This window comes from Homarus americanus, unplaced genomic scaffold (genome assembly GCF_018991925.1).
Source record: "Homarus americanus isolate GMGI-L3 unplaced genomic scaffold, GMGI_Hamer_2.0 scaffold24694, whole genome shotgun sequence".
Lineage (NCBI taxonomy): Eukaryota > Metazoa > Arthropoda > Malacostraca > Decapoda > Nephropidae > Homarus > Homarus americanus.
This window is the reverse complement of record NW_024732780.1, coordinates 8166154-8181918: the sequence shown is the minus strand read 5'-3', so window position 1 is coordinate 8181918 and position 15765 is coordinate 8166154. Positions and strand designations below refer to the sequence as shown.

General features: G+C 39.7%; 1 protein-coding gene and 1 long non-coding RNA gene across 3 annotated transcripts in view; both read right to left on the bottom strand.

Annotated features, from left to right (window-relative positions):
- Positions 1-112: 112 nt before the first annotated feature.
- The window catches only part of LOC121869045 (serine/threonine-protein phosphatase 1 regulatory subunit 10-like), a 96376-nt gene continuing 80723 nt past the window's right edge, over positions 113-15765 (bottom strand). The window contains exons 6-11 of one of the 2 annotated variants that reach the window (XM_042370141.1): positions 7321-7556; positions 6014-6305; positions 4662-4883; positions 3472-3796; positions 2371-2653; positions 113-779 (exon numbers count right to left, since the gene is read on the bottom strand). In XM_042370141.1, coding sequence (XP_042226075.1) covers positions 393-779; positions 2371-2653; positions 3472-3796; positions 4662-4883; positions 6014-6305; positions 7321-7556 — 1745 coding nt within the window. In that variant the 3' untranslated portion in view covers positions 113-392. The remainder of the gene's footprint in view (positions 780-2370; positions 2654-3471; positions 3797-4661; positions 4884-6013; positions 6306-7320; positions 7557-15765) is intronic. The other variant, XM_042370142.1, reaches the window with a different exon arrangement.
- On the bottom strand, positions 14551-15524 carry LOC121869047. The gene is made up of 2 exons (XR_006089498.1): positions 15241-15524; positions 14551-15181 (listed from the first exon to the last, which is right to left on the bottom strand). It is a non-coding gene; the product is annotated as an uncharacterized LOC121869047 (long non-coding RNA).

The following is a 15765-nucleotide window of genomic DNA, read 5'->3' as shown; positions in this document are numbered from 1 at the left end:
CAATATATCCAATTCCCACTTTAACAGGATAAAGGCAGACTTGGGTATCAGCTACAAGTATAGTTTAGGTCGGGGCAGAAGACTCGGTAAATGTTTAAATATTATGAAACAATTTACACCAAAACAGTTTATTTATACAAAAGTTCATTTCATACACAAAATAATATACTGTACATAGTTGTAATTCCTTGAATAATGTATTCAAATGTATTTACAATGTCAAAATTTCCAAGGAAATATATAATAACCAAGAGATATTTACACAACAATATATGTAGTCAACTATTAACAGAAATATCTGGTCCTCTTTGAGAGCACTGTACTGTAGTGACAATATTAGGTAGCAAGTGTAGGCCCTGATCCATCTCATGTGTTTACCCAACACAGCACAACTAGTATTGCTTGGCATGAAGGAACTTGCAGTTCTTTCCGTGTCGACAATGACCGTTCATGAAGTGTTTACAAGGTGGCGGCGTGCCCCGGGGGCCCCAGCCGCCGCCTCGCCCACGGAATCTTGGTCCTCCTCCCATCCCAACATTGGGCATCATGCCACGAGGGCCCATGTTGGGTCTAGGACCCATCATCATGCCTTGCCCTCCACTGCCCATCATCATATTTTGTCCAGAATAATCAGGCCCCGGACCACCCCAACCAGGACCATCCATGCCTCCACCCATGTCACCACCATAGTTGCCATGCCCAGGTCCACCATATCCACCAGGTCCAGTTGGTCCAACACCAGGTCCCGCATGTCCTCCATACATAGGAGCAGCAGCAAACTGTAGAAGAAGGAATATATTGTATTAGTTTTTATATCACTTCAATAAGTCATCTTTTGACAAAAATAACATATTTAAGAAACTACAAAATATCTCCCAGGTACTTAAAATACAATACAGTATATTACTGTATACAATGGACTGAGGTTGTAATCCCTAAAAAGTATTATGCCTGGAAAATGACTTTTGACATGTCTAATGAGACTGTTCTTGGTGGTGCCTGTACAGCATCACATTACTACACTATGATGTTGGTAATGCTGACAATCCTCAAGAGGAACACTTAAGGATTGTAATCAAATCAAAGGATTATAGAAAGAATAAATTAGTTAACAAAGATAAAGGTAAGTGTCTGACTCACCAAAAACAGTAAATCATAAGACAACAATTCACCTTTTCAAGATATTTTTAAATTCCACTTAAATACCACATTATTAGAATCAAGAGCAACAGAGACTTCCCCCAATTTGCTCCCATCCACTCACTCATTCTCACTATGGTGGTCCTCGTCTACAATAAGGCCCATAGATGGCTACAGTATTTATTTGGTTTAATTTCCTCACTTCCTACAATATAACATCATCCATCAGCAGCACAAGTAACCATAAATATCCCTTAAGTCTTTGCTTCCTGGTCAATCATGCTCAATGTTTATCTCCTCTAACTCACCCTTCCACCTCCTCCTCAGTGCTTCAGGAGGACAGATGGATAGCATAAATCCATACTGTACTTACTTCCACAACTTAAGAATTTTACTAAAACTATTACAGTTCTGTATTTTAATTCTATTCATATTCTGAGTGACTAATGTACAGGATATTAACTTCTACACTGGTTGAATATTAACACACATGACATGAGAAAACGTTGGCTGTATAATAACAACTCACTTCATTTTAATGAATACTGAATTTACAGACACTACTAAGCAAAGTGAGGATAATTTCAGAGATAGTTTCTGAAGTCCAATACCTGGTATAAAATCACTATGAATTAAAATAATTCAGGCCAAAAGGGTATCTAGTAAAGACTAAAACAGCTTTTGGAGATATTACAAACACAGTTCATGTTTTCATAATGTCCACTAACACCTCAGGAGTATAGGACATTGTATTAACCTTCCTTACACTGCACTTGCGCCCCCCAGGAACTTGTTATATGATTCAGTCACCACAACTCACTCTATAGAATTTAGTATTAAAGACCACTTTAACTAGACAGAGGCCACGTTTATGATGATGATAACCTCACTATTAATGGTTCACTCATTCTCAGTGTACTGTGGTGAGGAATCTCTATTTTAGGAACTACTTCTGTACTAACAGGTACCTATTCAGTATTTCTAAATCAACTACACTGTTTTCTACCTAACCTACATACTACCTCTACCTATCCTTCTACCTTACCTGCACACTACCTTAATCTTCCCAACTACCTTACCCACATAATACCTCTACCTATCTTGCCTAAATGTTCCCTCAATCTACTCATCTTTGCTTCTCTCTTTCACTTTACTTATACAATACATCCTCCCTGATGATCTCACTCTGCTCAAACAGGTTAACAAATGTATTATAACTGTGATACTTACTCCACCACTTGGGGGTCCTCCAATAACCCAGTGTGATCCACCACCAGAGCTGCCACTCCCACTGCTGACACCCCCACCACCGCCAGACATTCCACCCATGTTGCCCATGCTGCCGATGCCTCCATAGCCATAATTCATGGGGTCGTTGATGATGGGTTCTGGCCACAACTTGTTGCGATGATCGTGCATGTTGTCTTGCCCGGACACATCATGTAGGGGGACTTCTTTTGGCTCTGCTCGGACCACCAGCTCTGGGTCTGGTTCACGAGGAGTGTCTGGGAGCCTGAAATGATAACTTACATTAAACACCATGTATATTTATCCAGTTTTCTTAACCAATAAAAAGCTCAAGGAGAGATCAAACAAGTATCAGTGTCAAGTCTGACCACCGAAGCATTCCCTTACCAAAAATAAACTGTAAAGTGCATTAAATAACGTATCAAGTGCTGTACAGCTTTGTAAACTTTTGTATACTTCAGTATAAAGAAAACAGTTGGAAGTTCAACATATTTACCACAAGACAACATGCCTCATTACAGAAGGAATTTCATCTTTCTATAAGGAACTAAAATTTAAATTTGTGTTTATAGAGGAGTTCAAAAAGTACGTCTCTCACATAATTATCTTCCCATTTTATAAGTTAGAGGAGTTCCAATATAATATGAAACATTATGAAAGTAACAGAGAGCAAAGATTAAGACTAATAAACACTACTCCTTTACTTATCAGCTTTACTCAACTCCTAAGAGAAGTAGGGATATATGGGAACAAAATAATATTTATACATCATCAACTCATGTCCAGGGAGGCAAGAGTGACCAAGAACTGGTCTAAAACTGCACAGGTGTTTACAGAGGTGACATAACAGAATCATTAACCCCACACACCTTGATTACTGTACTTCCTAATAATTTGCTTTCTTCAATATCTTAGATGAAACTCATGAATACATCACCCAAGCAGACAACACCTGACAGCTACTAACTCTTCCCTCAATATAACTTATTTTAGGATCACGCTTGATAACAGCAACTCCTAAACTTATTGAAGGATCATACACATTAGAGGGAGAGACTTGTTATACTGTACTCTGTCACTTACATAGCAGGGTGGAAGAAGGCAGCCATGGTGGAGCTCTCTCTGGTGGCCTGGATGACTCTCTCTTGGCTCCTGCACCCTGGAGTGATGTTTGGCTGACCGGTGAGATTGACTGGCAGTAGTGACCACCTCATGTACTCTTGGACATTAATGTGATTTGGGTGTATGCTCATGTTACCCATCATGTGTTCGTCTCCCATGGCATTATTCATGCCTCCTCCCAAGGCTCCCACATGGCCCGGCAAGACTCGAGACTTGCCCATGGCCTCGCGCTCCCTCTGCTTCTCCATCACCATCAGCTCGTTGAACTTTATTGTGTTGACGTTAACTGGAAAGAGATTTATCATAAACAAAGTCGATCTTTACTAATGCAAAACATTTCTAACTAACAAAATTATTCACAAACTTAACACAAATTTCAAGCCACACATAGTTTACTGATTAAATATCCAGTAAATACATATAAAATAAAATATGATACATTGCTTTCATTGACAATTAGAAAGAAATCAAAGGTGCAAAAACTAAGGGCAGAAATGTGATTGAAATATAGACCAAATAACAAGTGAGATATTAAAGTTGAGGTGCAGCCCCACCAAGACTTCTTAGTGTCCGTTTACTTCTCATAATTAAGGTTACTGACATCTTTAAATAAAATATAAACTATAAAGCTAATCACAGCACCTGAACACATACAGTACCTCCTTCATACACACGACCATTAGTTCTGTCTCTGTAACATTTACCAAGTTGAAGCAGACACTCATGAGTACATATTCCCCCACTATTAACACTGTTGCTTCAGATAAACAGCATCCTCACTATTACCACCAGTTGCTTATTTCCCTCACCACCACAACCATTTTTACACAGTTATTCCTCTCAATAATAGCTCTCTTTACACTACAAAAACAACAATACTCCCATGATAACTTAATCCTCCCAGTCACATAACTCTCAAAAACTACCTTGGCACACACACACACACACCTGACCACCCATATACAGGACCTCATTTGTACCAAGTCTTATGAAATTATGTTGCAAGTCTTGAACAAGTTGATATTATAATCCTTCAATCACAGACAGTCAACATTTGGTAACAGACAATGCAGAACCAAAAACAGACACAGTGCAGTAAATATGCTATCCTTCCATACAAGTTAGAAAGATAAAAAACATATCTACAGTACCTCTCTCAGTCTCATCCAGTTCAAAGAGGAAGACTTCCTTCAGATCATCCTCGGTCTTCCATTTCACAGACTTCTTCTTGCGGTTGACGGGGCGGTGGTAGACCAGGACGCTGCGTATGCTCTCAGGGTTGGGCGAGGAGAATGTCACCTCCACCTTCTCGTAGTCCTCGTGGGCGGGGGCGGGCACAGCCGGCGCTCGGGGGATGTCATCGTCCTTCATTGCTGATGGAAAATGAGGTTAATTAGACAGATGTGGATAAAAGGTGACAGATATGGATAAAGATATTATTTGACATAACTGATAGACAAAGATAAACATAATACCATATATGGGAATAGATATACAGTACATTCCATCTAGCATATCAATAAACAAATAAAGACAGACATACTCGGCAATAGATGATAACAATACCAGGGATGCATTATAGTGAGAAAGACATAACAGATAGAAATAGGCCTGATAAAAATATACAGGAAACAAAGGGATAGACTTTGTGTGATGATACTTATATAACCAGATGGAAGGATGAAAATGCACACACACACACACATACAAAGCCATTACTCAGGCCATCAATAAATAAATCAAATACTTTTATGTTTGAACAATATGAGGTCCTTTTAAGTTACTCTTTGTCAGCCAACACAATATAGTCATAACATCTATTGACTAAAGGCAAATAAAACAAATAATATACATTCATGTGTGCAAAAGCAATAGCGTGTGTGTGTGTGTAACTCTGTATATAACTACGGTCATCAATGCCTTCAGGAACGCATGCACTGGTGAGTCCAACAAGCAAGTGTACTAATGTGTCAGTAATAATAGTATTGTATATGTCAACCAGACCATTAACAGTAGCACTAAAAAACAGAATTAATTGAAGCTCTAGTGAATTAACATGTTAGTAATAATATAACCATCAGCAGGAGTACAACAGAGTTAAATTAAGCTTTAGTAGAATAACAAAATTCACCAACAATAGTTTATGGAGATAGAACCATCATCTCTAATATTAAATTAGTTTGAGTTTAAGCAATAATATATCCTGATCCAAGATAAAAGCAATGTTGTCTGTAGTCACGACCATCTTCCCGAGTGTCATAAACAGCATAAGATACGAGTCAGAAGCAGCAGTAATGTTGATAGAGACAGAAATCAAAGCACTCATACAGTACCCAAAACAGTCATAACAATAGTATTCATGCCAGTACTGTATACCAACTGGACAAAAGCAGCACTATTAGCAAACACAATCAGTAAAAATGAATAAAAACAGTTAATAAAAGCATAAAGAACACTATCATCAGCCAGACACCCAAGAAGCACCACCACCTTGACCACGTACCCACAGCACCATCACCATTACTGCCACCATCACCACCCCCAGCCTCTGATGACGACTCCTTGGCCTCACTTTCTTCCAACTCCATCTGGGTGGCGTTGAGGTCGTCTCCGTTACCCTCCTCCTTCATCTCCACGTCTCCGTCCTGACTCTCGCTCTGTTGGTGGTTCTCCTCGCTCCCTTCCTCTCCGTTTTTCGCCTCCATCGCCTCTTCTCCCTCTGTCTTCTCTGCATCATTACTCTCTGCCTTGGTCTTGTCTTCATCATCATCGTCCTTTAATGTCTCTTGATAGAACTGCAAGATGAACACCAAGGATTAGAACACTGTATAATCTTTACCTTCTCCAGCCCTGTTTAATCACATACATATACACTACACATACAAACAAACATACACTCCCAGAAAGGAGACCTGAAGCACAGTTAGTATCCTGGATGTGTTAGTTAGATCACATGAAGTATCTCCACCAGTTTATCTCACCTAAAGATTAACCACCCCAATCACTACTGCAGGAGGATGAGTTTAGCATCAGGGTGGTTAATCTTCAGGTGAAATAAGATGGGGTGGTGAGTCTTCAGGTTATCGAATATCTTAAATACCTCTTGCCTAATCATATGGCCCATCATAATAAAATATATGTACAGTAGGGTACATTATATTCACCCTACCCCCTACTAGGTCTTAATATAGATGTAATGTACACATTTTGGGGTTAAATATTACTTTGGAAAATCTCTTAATTTGGGTAACCTCGGGTCCTTGTGGGGAACCTCATCACTCAAAAGATCAGCCTCAGATCCTGCTTTCTCAAAGGCTTGTATATTAACGATCATGTACTGTAATATTAAAGCTTAAATATGATCACCTATTATAACAAAATTCGATGGTGTACAGTACTGTATCTCTGTAATTCTCGACACTGAACTACTGCATTATGCTTTTAATAGCCTAATAAACACAATGATTTTGTTGGTCAATAAATATATATTAATGTTTAATAAAGTAAAAAAAAATCAAAATGTGCACTTTTTTCCTACACCTAATTATAAGTCTTAATATATCAGGAATGCAATTGATTCCAAAAGACAGTAAAACTGTCCAAAGCTCTGAATCCTGGAGTGCATTTTGATCAGACCCCAGAGAGGTCACCGCTCACCTGACTAATATTGAAGTTATCACTACATAAAACGTACACCGGCTGAGATTAAAAACAATACAAATAAAAAACCGTATACAGGATAATATAAATACTCCTATTATCAAACAGTATAATGGATAAAATTAAACTAGACATAAGTGGGTGACTTACGTTGAAGGTTGGCCTCACGCTGGTGGGGGACAGCATGACGCTCTTGTCCTCCGCCTTGGTGGGGGAGGAGGCGGGGGACGTAGCATCTTCCTCCTTCTTGTCCTCCTCCTTCACCTCACTCTTGGGGTCTTTGGGATCACTCTCACTAGACTTCCTTTTACGGGTCACCTTCTTACGTGTTTCAGGGCCAGCAGCTGTGAGCGCCGCCATAAACCCGCCATCGTCAGACAGAGACGCTGAAACACAAATACAAAAAAATTAGCTACAAGTTCTATCTCTCAATCTGCCTATAAACTTAATAATAAGAGAATAAGGGCGGTAGGCTTTATAGATAAACTGTAGTCTTTCCTGCAAATGAAGTCATTTTATCGGGGCTTCTGCAAAAGAGAAAAATCATCATTAAATTGACTATAAAATTTCCTGAAACTTTAAATCAAATTGTATTAGTACAGTATGTATAACTCCCGACAAACAACCTCCTGGCCACAAATTATCAAAATACATTTAAAACAAATCCCAAAGAAAACCAGCACGAACCATTGTAAAAAATAAAGAAAAAATACAGAAAAAAAATTAACAAATGATGATAACACCCAACAATAACAATGAAAACAAAAATCAATAATCCCAGAACTAAAAAAAAAACATTGGTAATTTTCCCGTTCAATTTTACTAATAAATAGTCATTACTGCCATACAAATAAAATCTAAGAAACGCTTGTACAGTATAACGGCAAGAAAACGTTTAAGTTACGTGTGTTAGATAAAGGATACGTGTGTCACCATTTCTAGTTTATACTGCTGAAGAGCGGAAAAGATGGAGACTGGGGAAGGGGGGTTAGGAAGGAAGGGTGGGGGAGAAGGAAGGGTGGGGAGGGAAGGAAAGAGGGGAAGAATGGTGGGAGGAAGGAAGGGTGGGGAGGGAAGGAAAGAATGGTTGGGAGGGAAGGAAGGGTGGGGGAGGAAGGAGGGTTGGGGAGGGAAGGGAAAGGAGGGGGTGGGGGGGAAGGAAAGGATGGTTGGGAGGAAAGAAGGGGAAAGGATGGTGGGGAGGGAAGGAAGGGGGGGAGGGAAGGAAAGAATGGTGGGGGAGGAAGGAAGGGTGGGGAGGGAAGGAAAGAAGGAGGAAGGAAAGGATGGTGGATGGGGGAAGGGTGGGGGAGGAAGGAAAGGTGGTGGGAGGGAAGGGGAGGGAAGGAAGGGTGGGGGAGGGAAGGGAGTGGGAGGGAAAGGATGGTTGGGAGGAAGGACGGGTGGGGAGGAAGGAAAGAATGGTGGGGAGGGAAGGAAGGGGTGGGGAGGGAAGGAAAGAACGGTGGGAGGAAGGAAAGGATGGTTGGGAGGGAAGGACGGGTGGGGAGGGAAGGAAAGAATGGTGGGGAGGAAGGAAGGGGGGGAGGGAAGGAAAGGATGGTTGGGAGGGAGGAAGGACGGGTGGGGGAGGGAAGGAAAGAATGGTGGGGAGGGAAGGACGGGAGGAAAGGAAAGAAGGGCTGGGTAGGGAAAAAAAAGGTTGGGTAGAGACGCACTTCATTTTTCATTCTTTAGCTGGGAATCAAACAGCGGAACTTGTTACTGTAGTGTCAGTGTGAGTTATCCGGACACCAAACTCTGGTCTTCTTTGTGTTGAGGTCTTGTGAATCCCCAGTTACATACGCTCTTGGTTGAGGGAAATATGTGTAGGTATGGTTTTAGTGTCACGTAATTTAACTCAGATAAAAAGACCAGGGTGTAAATTATATATTTTCTGGACACTCAGCTTGTACCTATTAACACCTTGAAGAAAATGGGGAAGAGAAAGATGACGTAGAAAACAGAAGAGGAGGGATAAGAAGATTAAAGAGTAGGAAGAAAATTAGCACATTACAGGGGAAGATGGAAGAGGATAACAAGATTAAAAAATGAACTTCTTTAATACATTAGTTCCTCAACCACCAGCCCACATGAGAGAGAGAGAGAGAGAGACCTTTAGCAGCTACGCCAAGTTCTGCTTTAATGGCTACACCTATCACCACAACCCGTGATGACTCGTCCTGGCCAGATGGACTGTGGTGGTCTGACAAGGTTTTCCCAGCCCAACAAAAATAACTACAATTCCAAACCCAATCATTGTTAGAATTCAAAGGATATAGACTTAAATCGTCGGTTGATTTTGTTCATCTGTAAAAATACGTAAAGATTTTTTTTTAAGTTTGTCTATTCACCAGTTTATTATCGTGTGGTGTAGTGAGCGCTCATCGACGGTCACCCGGGAGAGTTCATATACTATGGTCAAACATTAGTTTTTCTCGTGTATTAAATAGACCGATAATAAGACAAGCTTTCTGTATTGATTCAATAGAGTTTCATAAATAGATCAACAATAAAACTGTTAACATTAGAATAAAAACAATAACTACCAAATCATTACATCGCTAAGTCAAAATATACCTTTAAACGGACACACAATTGGTTTCAAGAGTAAGTGATAAAACATAACAAGTTTAAATAGTGAGTAAACGAATAAGACATTCATTAAGAATATTATCAAGTCACTAATCTGCCATCTAGTTTGAGTTCCCCTTCATAAAGCATCGAGCAGACCAGTTGTCATTTTTTTCAATACAATGTCACAATGAGTTTAGACTTCCACGTTGGTACATTTTCAATCTCCTTAACCAACGAAGCTTCACAATAACCATATATAAATGTCGTTTCCAAAATCGTGGACACAAGATATATTTAGACATTTTGTGCAACTAACAAATAATAACCTTAACCCACAAATATCAAATTAATACTAAAATACAATACGAAAACAAATGACACTGCTGATAATATAAATTAAACAATAAGAACAGTAAGATGTAATATTCCTACAGTAAGTGAACGTTGCCCAACACCTGCCAGCACCGCGCGAGCCAGCCTGGGTTAGGAAATGTCCTTGAAAGCACTCCCTTCTACCAACATCATCCCACCAAGAGCCAGGGACCTTATAATCCATTGTTACTGCTGTTTTTAGTGACATTTTATCTTGATGGGTCTCATATACACAGTTCGTCATGGTAGTTCAGTTAACTCACGGTAGCATTATAGTACAAGTAGCGGTCATCTTCAAGCGCAGTTGATTTAAGTTATACACACACACACACCCGTTTTATGTATCCCTATAACGGCACTCAAAAACAGCTTCTCACTAGTACTGGGTTGGGGTCCCGGTATAGGGGATAATGTTTTAGTGGGTATTGTTGAATCAGAGACAATCCTGTATCAAGATTTGACCCCAGTTTGCCAGTTTCGGGTTCGAGGTTTGTCTTGGGGTAGGCAGATCGACTTGATGTGTTTACCTAAAGCTTGAAGACCACAACACCACCTAGTATTATATTCTTGTTTGTATCTACTGTAAACTAAGCCAGTGATCTGGTGTATACTAAATGTCCACCTACTGTAAACTAGGCCAGTGTATCCCCAGGTGTAAACTAATTATCCTAAAGTAAACTATGCTTGTGTTCGTCCAATGTAAACAATTTGTATCGACCTTGTAATAACAGTAAAGTAGAAACAAAGCCAATATTTGTCCGACCATTGTAGCCTAAGCCAGTTTGTGCCATACCAGTATACACTAAGCCACTGTGGTGTACTTAAGACAAACTGAGCCACAGTATCTTCTTAGTGTAAGCTATTTACTGTAAACTAAATCATCATGTGCCGAAGGTAAACTAAATCAGGGTGTAGTAGTGTAAACTCACTATATCCTAAATAAACTAAATCACTATACCTTGTCTACTATAAACTATGCTAATGTACCTACCTAGTGAAAACCAAGGTAGTGTAGTTGTCTGGTGCAAACTAAGCCAGTATACCAAGCCACCCAAGTGTAAACCGAATCATTGTGGAGCTGCCTAACCTAACCCAAGTTGTGTGCATATACCTGGTAAAGAGTAAGCCACCTACTGTACTCTAAGCCATTGTCTACCCAGGTAAACTAAGCCATTCGTGTGTAGAGTAAACCAAGTCATTGTGTATCTAGGTTAAACTAAATCAAGGTGTACTAAACTAAGCCAGTGGATCTTTAATTAAGCCACTGTGTCTGGTTAAACTAAGCCACTTTGCCCCCACCTAGTGTAAAACCCACTTACTGTAAAGAAAATCATAGTGTTTACCTAGTGTAACCAAAGCCATTATCTACCAACCTAGTGGAAACAATTCGTAAACTAACCAGTGTTTATCTGATGTGAACTAGGCCAGTACAGTATCCATATAAGGCCAGTACAGTACCCAAACTAGGCCAGTACAGTACCCATACTAGGCCAGTACAGTTCCCATATAAGGCCAGTACAGTACCCATACTAGGCCAGTACAGTACCCATACTAGGCCAGTACAGTACCAGCATACTAGGCCAGTACAGTACCCATACTAGGCCAGTACAGTACCCATACTAGGCCAGTACACATAGCTAGGCCAGTACAGTACACTAGACCAGTACAGTACCCATACTAGGCCAGTACAGTTACTACTAGGCCAGTACAGTACCCATACTAGGCCAGTACAGTACCCATACTAGGCCAGTACAGTACCCATACTAGGCCAGTACAGTACCCATACTAGGCCAGTACAGTACCCATACTAGGCCAGTACAGTACCCAAACTAGGCCAGTACAGTACCCATACTAGGCCAGTACAGTACCCATATAAGGCCAGTACAGTACCCATATAAACTAAATTTTGCATCTAACTCGTGTAAACTAAGCCACCATACAATTATATTAACTATACTAAGGTGTATCTACCAAGGGTAAACTAAGCCAGTATACCAAGCCATTACATATCTCACACTAGGTGACATGTTTCTACCTCTTGTAAATTGAGTAGACTAATCAAGGCGCGTGAACTAAGCCACTGAATATATACCAAGTGTAAACCAAGCCAGTCCACTAACCCCGTAGGAGTGTAAACCAGTTTCTCTTGTAAAAAAGCCATTTGTCCTAGAGTAAACTATGCTAACATGTTTCCAGCGTCGACCAAGTCATTTATAATTAGAAGCCTCTTTGTATTAACCTAACCAAGCCAGTGTGTAACAGCAGTGTAGCTGAGCCAGTGTGTATTGGTGTAAAACCAGTGTATGTGGTAGTAGTGTAGTTAAACCAGTATAATAAACTTGTATGTGCATCTAGTGTAAAGTCAGTGTACACCTAGTGTAGGTAAGCCAGTGTACATCTAGTATACACCTAGTGTAGTTAAGAAAGTGTACACCTAGTGTAACCAAGAAAGTGTACATCTAGTGTACACTTAGTGTAGGTAAGTTAATGTACACCTAGCGTAGTTAAGCAAACACCTAGTGTATTCAAGCCAAATGTATACCTGGTGTAGTTAAGCCACATATATGTGTACACCTGGCGTAGATAACCCGGCAAATGTTTTCCTACTTCAGCCCGCGTGCCTACCTAGTGTCAACCACCTACATCACGGCCCATTAACCTGTCGGATTAAACACCTTTATCTCCATCCAGTAGTTAAGACAGTACAGAGCCCGGCTAGTATAATCACCTACAGTACCATCATCATCCTTCCACTATAATGCCAAAAATAATATCTTAACTTAATCTCTTCCACAGATACTAAACAAAATGGCCACATCCTTCCTGCCCAGTCTCAAGACACCAGTTCACTTTCACCACTGGTATGATGCCACCCGTGAGCTAACGCTGGGCACATATTTCTATATTCCCCGTGACAAACCCTACAGCTCATGTGTTTTGTTTTGTATGGGAACAAAGGTCAAGGGAATAACATTCATCGTGGTACAGTATTACGTCACACTGCAGTTGTAACCCTATGAGATAAGAACTACTCGTCAGTGTACGCGAAGTTAAAGCTGCACTTCCTAGCTGTGATCGTGGCGCATTCCTCTGCATCAACACCTACACGTAGCATTATATTTGACTATTGTATTAGATTATGATAGTTTACGTTATTATGGACAAATTTACCAACATATACCAGGGAACTTATGTATTATGAATGTGCCGAGTGTGAGTTAACTTTTATTTACTCAAGTTTTCTATCTAAGTTAACATGATCAGGCTATTTTTAATGCCACTACCCAGACATAATTTATAAGCAACAGTAGCGTTCACCAGAGTCTACACCAGTCTTGATAATTTTGTATATTTTTTTTTACTTAACTTTCAGCTAAAATTTGTATAAGCTGACTTTTAGGCCAGAATGTTGACGTATTTCTAAGTAGACAAAAGTGTGTATGGATTAGTATAATAGAATACCGTATTTACGTCACTTCTTGAACTAATGTGTATATCTCAAACTACAATTGGTATATAATACTTCACCCTCTTGCTAGGACGTGTAAACACTTAGCTCCGTCATGATATATTATGTATACTGTACTTAATTGTTTGTTGAGCTACAGTGAATATACAAGACAGTACATATTACTTCAAGATATAACTTGTATTAGTACGGATACGTCTAATGTGTATACTTTGTTACCTACTGAGCCAAATGTGTATAAAGTACTGAAGTTACCTCTTAAACTATGTATATCTACGTCACTTGAAACTAGTATACTGTATGTATCCCAAGGTCACGTCTAAGTTAACTAGTAAATAGACTAAATCTCTCTAAGCTAACCCGTGCATTTTATCATTAACCTTTCAACTACAGCTTCACCTCATCTAGTGTACACAAACTTAGCGCGTCGTAAGAATCTATCACTACCAATACAGGGACTTATTAAAGCAGTTTCCTCCATTCTTATGTTCTTATTAGTGTTGTTTCTTTACAATACATATCCAACTATTACCTCTACACCTAATTTACATATATCTACTAAAGTCTAACTAAATTAAATATATGTAATCTAATAGCAATTTACTCTTAGCTACCAGATAAAATACGTTAAACATCGCGTATTACAAATATACAAACAACAATGTCTCTAGTGTGTATTACTAAGACTACCAAAACACATCTTCACTATACCTCAAAAGGGCCAAGGAATCCTAATGGTTACCTGGCAGAACTGCATCAAGTGTAAGCTGGAGATTTTCATCCCAAGACCTGTCAACTAAATAAACTTAAGATTAATTACTGCATCCCAAAAGCTGTCAAGTGAATAAGCTGTAGTGTGGACCCCAAAAGCTGTCGAGTACTAAGCTGGCCTCCCTCGACAGCTATCCCCAAGAGCGACTAATATCTGCTAGTGTTCAGTCAAGGTTAATAAATGCACCGTCAATTCCATCTTCCTTTATTGATCATTAAACACAGGATAAATTAACAGTGGTTCCACACACACACACACACATGGAGGACGAGCGGCTCTTTAAACCAATCTGAGTATATCTTATAGTGAACGAACAGGAACTGATAAAAGGTGATAAAAGAAAAAACAACAACATGGAAGTGTTTACAGAAGATAAGAGGAAACAGGACAGAGGAAAAACTCACAAAGATGGTGTAAACGAGAGAGAGAGAGAGAGAGAGAGAGAGAGAGAGAGAGAGAGAGAGAGATTTCTTTAAGTAGCGTATACTACACTGACTGTGTGGGTGACATTAACTAGTGTTTGTAAGTGGCATTAACTGCTGACATATACTAGTAACTGTGGGTGACATTAACTAGTGTTTGTAAGTGGCATTAACTGTTGACATACTAGTGTTTGTAAGTGGCATTAACTGCTGACATATACTAGTGACTGTGTGAGTGACATTAATTGTTGACATATACTAGTGACTGTGTGAGTGACATTAACTAGTGTTTGTAAGTGGCATTAACTGCTGACATATACGAGTGACTGTGGGTGACATTAACTAGTGTTTGTAAGTGGCATTAACTGTTGACATACTAGTGTTTGTAAGTGGCATTAACTGCTGACATATACTAGTGACTGTGGGTGACATTAACTAGTGTTTGTAAGTGGCATTACCTGCTGACATATACTAGTGACTGTGTGAGTGACATTAATTGCTGACATACTAGTGTTTGTAAGTGGCATTACCTGCTGACATATACAAGTGACTGTGGGTGACATTACCTGCTGACATATACTAGTGACTGTGGGTGGCATTAACTGTTGACTGTTTGTGAGTGGCATTAACTGCCGACATATACTAGTGACTGTTTGAGTGGCATTAACTGTTGACTGTTTGTGAGTGGCATTAACTGTTGACATATACCAGTGATTGTTTGAGTGGCATTAACTGTTGACTGCTTGTGGCGGCATTAACTGCTGATATATAATGAAGAATTGCTTGAGGCATTAACTGTTGACTTGTTTGTGAGTGGCATTAACTGTTGACATATACTAGTGACTGTTTGAGTGGAATTAACTGTTGACTGTTTGTGAGTGGCATTAACTGTTGACATATACTAGTGACTGTTTGAGTGTCATTAACTGTTGACATATACTAGTGACTGTGTGAGTGACATTAACTGTTGACATATACTAGTG